At 47.3% G+C, this 8,582-nt stretch overlaps 1 protein-coding gene across 3 annotated transcripts in view; it reads right to left on the bottom strand.

The window, feature by feature from the left end:
- Positions 1–1,291: 1,291 nt before the first annotated feature.
- ift80 (intraflagellar transport 80 homolog (Chlamydomonas)) overlaps positions 1,292–8,582 on the bottom strand; it is a 77,341-nt gene continuing 70,050 nt past the window's right edge. For all 3 annotated transcript variants that reach the window (XM_038961364.1, XM_038961365.1, XM_038961363.1), the window contains exons 13-19: positions 7,843–7,978; positions 6,953–7,100; positions 6,579–6,750; positions 2,268–2,357; positions 1,977–2,149; positions 1,767–1,890; positions 1,292–1,603 (exon numbers count right to left, since the gene is read on the bottom strand). In XM_038961364.1, the coding sequence (XP_038817292.1) occupies positions 1,493–1,603; positions 1,767–1,890; positions 1,977–2,149; positions 2,268–2,357; positions 6,579–6,750; positions 6,953–7,100; positions 7,843–7,978 (954 nt within the window). In that variant the 3' untranslated portion in view covers positions 1,292–1,492. The remainder of the gene's footprint in view (positions 1,604–1,766; positions 1,891–1,976; positions 2,150–2,267; positions 2,358–6,578; positions 6,751–6,952; positions 7,101–7,842; positions 7,979–8,582) is intronic.

Raw genomic sequence — 8,582 nt, 5'->3', positions numbered from 1 at the left:
TTAACTGGGGAAGGATGGAGGGAGGTCATTCTAGCCTGCACTTATGATAATACCTGAGTGACCAGGGATTTATAGCATGGAAAAACAGAGAGAGAGAACAAGAGGACATGAAGAGAAGGGGGTGTCAGAGAGGCTGAACTTAATGATTCAGTCTTGCTCTGTAATAGTGTACGACAAGTAGCCCTAGACTGCTCCTCTACTGCGCTCATTAGCCACCATTCTGTATCCATCAGGAATACTGGGAGTGCCGGGGTCCAGACCAGAGTGACAGGAATCCATCCTGCTGCTCCTGGCGTCCCTGCTGGGGCGGTGTTTGAGTGCGCACGCGTTGGGGTAGAGCGGCGCGCGTTGGGGTAGAGCGGCGCGCGTTGGGGTAGAGCGGCGCGCGTTGGGGTAGAGCGGCGCGCGTTGGGGTAGAGCGGCGCGCGTTGGGGTAGAGCGGCGCGCGTTGGGGTAGAGCGGCGCGCGTTGGGGTAGAGCGGCGCGCGTTGGGGTAGAGCGGCGCGCGTTGGGGTAGAGTTGAGTGCTTTGGGGTAGAGTGGCGCACGTTGGGGTAGAGTGGCGCGCGTTGGGGTAGAGTGGCGCACGTTGGGGTAGAGTGGCGCGCGTTGTGGTAGAGTGGCGGCGTTGGGGTAGAGTGGCCGCGCGTTGGGGTAGAGTGGCGCGCGTTGGGGTAGAGTTGAGTGCTTTGGGGTAGAGTGGCGCACGTTGGGGTAGAGTGGCGTGCGTTGGGGTAGAGTGGCGCACGTTGGGGTAGAGTGGCGCGCGTTGTGGTAGAGTGGCGGCGTTGGGGTAGAGTGGCGCGCGTTGGGGTAGAGTGGCGCGCGTTGGGGTAGAGTGGCGCGCGTTGGGGTAGAGTGGCGCACGTTGTGGTAGAGTGGCGGCGTTGGGGTAGAGTGGCGCGCGTTGGGGTAGAGTGGCGCGCGTTGGGGTAGAGTTGAGTGCTTTGGGGTAGAGTGGCGCACGTTGGGGTAGAGTGGCGCGCGTTGGGGTAGAGTGCGCACCCTCGCTGCGTTAGAGTGCGTGCGCGCTGCGGTAGAGTGTGTTGGGAGTGGAGATAGATAGGGTGTAATGGCATAATGATGGGCTGGACCTCTGTCAGGGGAGGAAGCTGCTTGACAAGCAGTGTCACACCGCCAGAGAATATGCGTTAAAGCTGTAATACTTAATATGAACACACAAACACACACTACACATCTATGATTACTAGTTAAAACGGACTGGGCTGGGGCTGACTGCATTGAATTGAAATAGCAGTTGAGGAGATAGAAATATGGCAGGAGAGTTGACAGATCTGATAAATATGTATTTATTAAACGTCTACATATGTACATTCTCAGAGAATAAGGCATGTAAGTTAATTGAAGAAAAGAAATATCGATATAAAAAAACACAAACACAAAAATAACACTAACCATGTTTGATAAATGACCATTTGAAAATATTATGTACATTTGGTCCCTGGATGAAGTCAGAGGTGTAGGGTTGAGGGTCAGCGTCGGGAGGCCAGGCTGCTCCTGACAGAGGTGGTGGCAGCCTTCTCTCTCTCCTTAACCAGCTCCATCTCTACCTTTGCCTGGATCTTCTCCCAGTCCACCTCCACCTGATGGAGAGAGATTAGAGAAGTGGGTCAGTCTAATGAGGCATAGTATGATAGAAAGGGCACATTCCCTCTTGTAACAAAATACTGTCTTGTTTCGAAGAGAAGAAGTCTTTACAACTACTGCTGCTCAGTGGTCACTATATCAAAAGCAATGACATCATACCCCGTCAGCGTACTGCATGAACCTTTTGTTGGTCTCTTTCTTGCTAAAGTCCTGCAGGAACTTGAGTCTGTAGGCCAGCACTGTGTCCACATGGGTCTTATGTTTTACTGCCAGCTCCAATGCCCTGAGGGCAGATGACGCATATGTAAGTATACATAGACAGACAGGCAGAAAGACAAGTCAGACAGATATTCAGAGTCACAGACAGACCTGTCCCAGTTGTAGAGGTTGATGTGGACCTGTATGGTTTGGTAGACCAGGCCAGCCTGTAGCAGAGTGGCCTCAGCCTCCTGGACATGACCACTGAACAGTAACATGTGGGCCACTGAAGATTCCTTAGACGGCAGATCCTTTATAGAGTTAATATACTGCACCTTATCCACCTGGAGAGAGCGACAGAGGGGAGAGAAATATGGAAAAACAGAATTACATTTACTTCCATTCCTGTACACATGTGGAGGAGAAAAGGAAAGGGTGAGATTTGAGTGATTGATGGATTACCTCTCCAATGGCAGCGTAGGCCACCTCTGCTGTCGTCAACTCCCTATTGGCCATTGCCATGCCAGCTAGACACGCCCACAGTGACTGGTCCTATAGGAACGGAGACAGACATTAAGAAAATAGGAAATTACATTTGCCATACACACATTGTCTTAGTATAAATAAACACGAGCACACACACACACACACACACACACTTGCCTGGTAAAATAAGGGTTTCAATATATTTTAAAAAGTGCCATGGAGCAAGGGTATATGGGGGGGTGGGGTGGAACTGCTGTTCAGCCTGACAGTCTGGTGGTGGCGCCGGGGCGTAGCGTGTGGCCCAGCCCTGACCACAGGCCCTGCATAGCGGGGCTAGTCTAGCCCTGCTCCCCTAGGTCATTAAAGGGACAGGGCACAGAGAGAGGAGGGCTGTGTGTTATTAGAGAGACGGGAGGGTCATTGCACTGGCGTCTCTACAGGGACACTCTTCCCATTACCAGTCTGCTCATCCTCACGACACAGGCCTCGTTAGTGTCACTCTGCAGGGCACAGAACACACTCACACACACCCTGTAATCTGACTTCCGTGTGTGATTCTGATATTATACTCATTCAGGACACGCAGATGTACTTAGACGCACACACGCACACAGACGTAATGTTACTCCCATTCACTCTTACAGTCACACTCAACAGTATCGTTGAAAGCAAAGCCCAGAACAACATCCTCGTGCATCCTGTCATCTCATCTGAATCCTTCATTAAGACAAACAACATGGGTCATAAAACCGTGAAGACAACAACAACGAAATCATCCTTTGCTAAAGCCACTAAATGCTGGTCAGAGAGAGATGGGCCAGTTTCCTCCAATCAGAGGAGCGATGTGGTCCATTGTGGTGTTGGCTCACTGTTAGAGCCTGCCTGGGGATTTAGTCACACTGCTGGGCTGCCCATGTTTGTGTGACTGTGTACAGCATGGTTGTTTGTGTACAGGCCTATCATCAGCATGTGTGTATCTGTGTGTGTGTTTAAGCATGTGTGCATGCTTGTGTCAATCTTTACACGAGTGAGTGTGTGTGTGTGTGTGTGTGTGTGTGTGTGTGTGTGTGTGTGTGTGTGTGTGTGTGTGTGTGTATACACGTGTCTGTTAACAACAATTCAGTGCCATGAAAGTATCCACAACGGGCTAATCCTCCATACCTGGCTAACAGGATTTCCCCACAAAACTCCTCCCACTCCGGGAAAAACCACACGGCCACGAAAGACCAAACCCTTACCAGAAATGGGGGGAGGAAGGAGGAGGGGTGGCTATTAAAAGGGGTGACGCTCCTTCTTCCATACAGTGCCTTCAGGAAGTTTTCACACCCCTTGACTTTTTCCACATTTTGTTGTGTTACAACCTGAATTTAAAATGGATTAAACATTTAGATTTTGTGTCACTGGCCTGCACACAATATCCCATAATGTCAAAGTGGAATTATGTTTTTAGACATTTTTACAAATGTATAAAAAATTTAAAGTTGAAATGTCTTGACCCAATAAGTATTCAACCCTTTGTTATGGCAACCCTAAATAAGTTCAGGAGTAAAAATGTGCTTAACAAGTCACATAATAAGTTTCATGGACTCTGTGTACAATAATAGTGTTCAACATGATTTCTGAATGACTACCTCATCTCCGTACCTCACACATACAGATACTTGTAAGGTCCCTCAGTCAAGCAGTGAATTTCAAACACAGATTCAACCACAAAGACCAAGGACGTTTTCCAATGCCTCGCAAAGGGCACCTATTGGTAGATGGGTAAAAATAAACAAAAGCAGACATTAAATATCCCTTTGATCATGGTGAAGTTACTCATTACACTTTGGATGTTGTGTCAATACACCCAGTCACTACACAGATACAGGTGTCCTTCCTATCTCAGTTGCCAGAGAGGAAGGAAACTGCTCAGGGATTTCACCATGAGGCCAATTGTGACTTTAAAACAGTTAGAGTTTAATGGCTGTGATAGGATACAACTGAGGATGGATCAACAACATTGTAGTTACTCCACAATACTAACCTAATTGACAGTGAAAATAAGGAAGCCTGTACAGAATAAAAATATTTCAAAACATGCATCCCGTTTGCAACAAGGTACTAAATTAAAACTGCAAAAAATGTGACAAAGAAATTAACTAAATAAAAAGCGTTATTTGGGGCAAATTCAATACAACTCATCACTGAGTACCACTCTTCACATTTTTAAGCATAGTGATGTTATGGGTTGCGGCAAGGTCTAGAGAGTTTTTTTTAGGATAAAAAGAAACGCAATAGAGCTAATCACAGGCAAATTCCTAGACGAAACCTGGTTCAGTCTGCTTTCCATCAGATACTGGGAGACAAATTCACCTTTCAGCAAGACAATAACCTAAAACACAAGGCCAAATATACACTGGAGCTGCTTACCAAGACAAAACAATGTTCCTGAGTGGCCTAGTTACAGTTGACTTAAATCAGCATGAAAAGCTTTTCAAGGCAAGACTTGAAAATGGGTGACCAGCAACGATCAACAACCAACTTGACAGAATTTGAAGAATTTCAAAAATAATAATTTGAAAATATTGTAGAATCCAGAAATGCAAAGCTCTACGAGACTTACCCAGAAAGACTCACATCTGTAATCACTGCCAAAGTTGATTGTAACATGTACTGGCTCAGTGGTGTGAATACTTATGCAAATTAGATATTTATGCTTTTCATTTTCAATAAATTTGCACACAACAAAAAAACACTTTGCCATTCTGGGATAATGTGTGTAGATTGGTGAGAAAAACAAAACAATTACATACATTTTTAATTCAGGATGTAACAACAAAATGTGGAATAAGTTAAGGGGTATGAATACTTTCTGAAGGTACTGCATTTACCCACTTCACCCCCTCTCCCCTCCCCTGTCCCCTCTAGCCATCCTTCTCCAGGGTTGTGGTTATTGCATCATAACCCATGCAGCGCACACTGTGAAGGCTCTCACTGGGGTTGGGGTTCAGGGATTGGCTGCGTCTGCGTGTGTGTGTGTGTGTGTGTGTGTGTGTGTGTGTGTGTGTGTGTTGGGGAGGTTAAATACGGTAAATGGTGTCACCCAAGCTAATTAGAAACTAATTAAAAGCTGCTGGTCGTGTCTCGTTAAAGCTCCACTCCAGTGGCTCCGTCATGGACCCTTCACCATGCCAAGGCCCAGGGCTGCAGGACACGTCATTTACAAACACATACACCATCTTACAGACAAACACACACCAACCAGAAAGTAAACACACATGGGCAGTGGGCACACACACACACTCATTCATGGCACGCACACAGGCATCAACCCCAACCAACAAACACCCACTGAAGGACTAAGTTCTCTTGAAGTATCCAGTCAATATCTTCATGTGTGTATATGGTCCACACTATATACGGTGGAGTAGTTAGCAGATGAGGGGAGAAAGCAGAACTAAAGTAAGGGATAGGAGGAAGAGGAAGAAGACGAGGAGATTGACAAAGACGAGAACAGGGGTAAAAGGGAACGTGGAAAGATGTAAATGAACGAGAGAGACTCACCTCTTCCTCAGAGGTCTAGTACACAGAGACTCAGTGAGGGGGTGCGAGACACCAACAGAGGAACATCACGGACAAAGACATGAAACAATCAGACAGACATGAGTACAGAAATTTGACACACCGACACTGAGACAAGACATTGAGACAAACACACACACACCCCACTGTCAAAGTGTGGCAGTGAGTTCCCACGCTATAGTGGGGGGAAGCCATAAGGTCTATCAGAACACTAGAACCCTGGAGGAATCCCATTCAATATTCCTTCAGGCCCCTAACCCCCCTATCACCAACCCCCCAGGACCCAGACCTGTGGCACCCCCAGCCTGTGGCCCCTCTCTGGGCTGAGTGTTTCCCCTGGGACCCGGGCTCTGGTTCTCTGGTCCCTCTGGCCCTGCACTGCTCTGCTGCAGCCCACAATGTGCTAGCAATTACAGGCCGCTAATTACACCATTTATTCTAAATAACTGGCTTTAAGAGAAGGGCTCAGGGCACAGAGCAGCCCCCTCTCCTGGGTAGGGTAGGGACAGGGCCAGGGAGACAGCAGGCCTGGTGTTACACATTGCTTGACACTGGCATATTCCAGACCATTATTCAATTTTCAGCATAATGTAAAGAGTTTTTTAAGATGTGTTTTGTACAATATTTGGAGTTGAATATGATGTGTGCTCTGTGCTACACAGGACCAGGGAGTCACCAGGGAATGTCCCCTATCAGTTGGCACTCCTGTCAGGTGTGTGTTACCTTGGCAAAGCGGCAGAGGCGCAGTGCGTCCTCCCAGCGAGAGGAGGCGCTGTACTCGTGCAGCAGGGCAGGGTAGGGAGACACGCTGCTGTACACCAATGAGCCGTCACCGCGACGCACCGTCACCTGGGTCCCCACGTAGTTCAGGATGTGGGGCGCACGGCTGAACTCACTGTGGAGGGGGACAGATACACATATAAACACATTCTGTACAGACAACCACTGAGCCTGAGGGCAGCCACTCAGGAATCTCTTCAGTGATTCATCAACGGCTTTTATACAACATGAACACATCTGACATGAAGACAATCCATAACCTTTTATTTCCGATAATGGGGAACTGTTTTCTGTGTGCGTGTTTGCGTGCACATTACCTGGCGTCCTTCATGTAGAGTGTTTTAGGCAGCAGGTCCTTGTCAGTGAAGACAGCACTGGGATAGTGCCACACGGTGAACTGTGTGTCCTGAATACCACACAGGATGTTAGCAGAGTCGTTCCAGGCCATAGTGTGGACCATAGTACCTATAGGACAGAATAGTCCTATAGTCGTCATTGACCTTGCGTAGGCTTAAACAATGGTATACACTGATTTATAAGGCCATATTGGGTAAAATGCCATTTTATCTCTGTTCTTTTTTAGTCAGGTCAGTAAATAAATATAAATTACGGTCCCATTCTGATTTGCTTCTAACAGTACCAAAAATTAGAACAGGTCATGGTAGAAATAGTTTTAGTTACTCAGCTCTGTGGTCCTGGAATTCTCTCCTGAACATTTTAAAATGTGATGATCTAGTTTCGTTGGTGGAGTTTAAACACTTGATCGATGTACATATCATAGAAGAGTGTAATTGTTTTTAGGCCAGCTGTTTTTAGTCAAGATGTTTGTGTTTTTAATGTAATATGTAATTGTTGTACTGTATGTGGGTTTATAGTTTTGCTTAATGTTGTGTTAGTGTATGTAAGTTGTTTTGTCTGAAACGTTGTTCCCCCTGCTGCTATTGGACCAGGTCTCTCTTGGAAAAGAGATATTATCTCAATGAGAAAAAACCTGTATAAATAAAGGTAAAATAAAAAATAAAAATAGAGACAGACAACACTCAGAATAACTAACTATAACCTCTAACACATGGTGTGTAGACCATAGTGCATGTGGGTTATGGTAAGAAAGATGACGTTATCTATCTGGTAGGCTTTAGGTGCTTAACAACACAAAGCAGTTTGAAATCTATTCCCCCCTCCCGTTCTCCCCTTCCCTCTCTCCTACCTATCTTGCAGATGTTGTGTTCTCTGTAGAGGCGATGGACAGCGGTCAGATACAGGTCACGGTTCTTGTCTATGACCGCGATCTTCCTCTCGTTGGACGGACCACACTGGTCCAGAGCTATCTCCACCACCTCCATCTGGAACACACGCACGGACACACACACGCACGGACACACACACGCACGGACACACACCACACATACATGGTGAAATGGGAGGCAGAAAGTTGTGTGGGAGAGACCTGGTTCACATTAACAGGGCTAACTGAACCAGCAGTGTCAAACCCCACCAGTCCCCATAACACATACACTTACAATATTGTCTTTTGATACACATCTCTTCTCAACACATGATCAGCCATATCACAAGCCCTCTCCTCTCCTCCTCCACACTCTCTAGTCCTCAGTACTGCCCTGAGTACACAGCCACAGGAGGACTAGGGGGGAACAATTGAGCCCAGATCAGAGGGAAGAGACTCAACTCTAAGGGAAGATGTGGAGGAAAGAGGTAAGAGGGAGAGAGGAGCCAGGAGGGAGAAATGGGGGAGGCAAGGGGGGGTGCCAGCAGTCTGACCCCACAGCTCCTGGCCCACACTCCCCAACAGGAGTGTGTGTGTGTGTGTGTGTGTGTGTGTGTGTGTGTGTGTGTGTGTGTGTGTGTGTGACTGTGTGCGTGCGTGTGACTGTGTGCGTGTGTGTGTGTGTGTGCGTGCGTGTGACTGTGTGCGTGTGTGTGTGTGTG

The sequence above is a fragment of the Salvelinus namaycush genome, chromosome 23 (genome assembly GCF_016432855.1).
Source record: "Salvelinus namaycush isolate Seneca chromosome 23, SaNama_1.0, whole genome shotgun sequence".
In the NCBI taxonomy this organism is placed as follows: Eukaryota; Metazoa; Chordata; class Actinopteri; order Salmoniformes; family Salmonidae; genus Salvelinus; species Salvelinus namaycush.
This window is presented reverse-complemented; position numbering and strand designations above follow the sequence as displayed.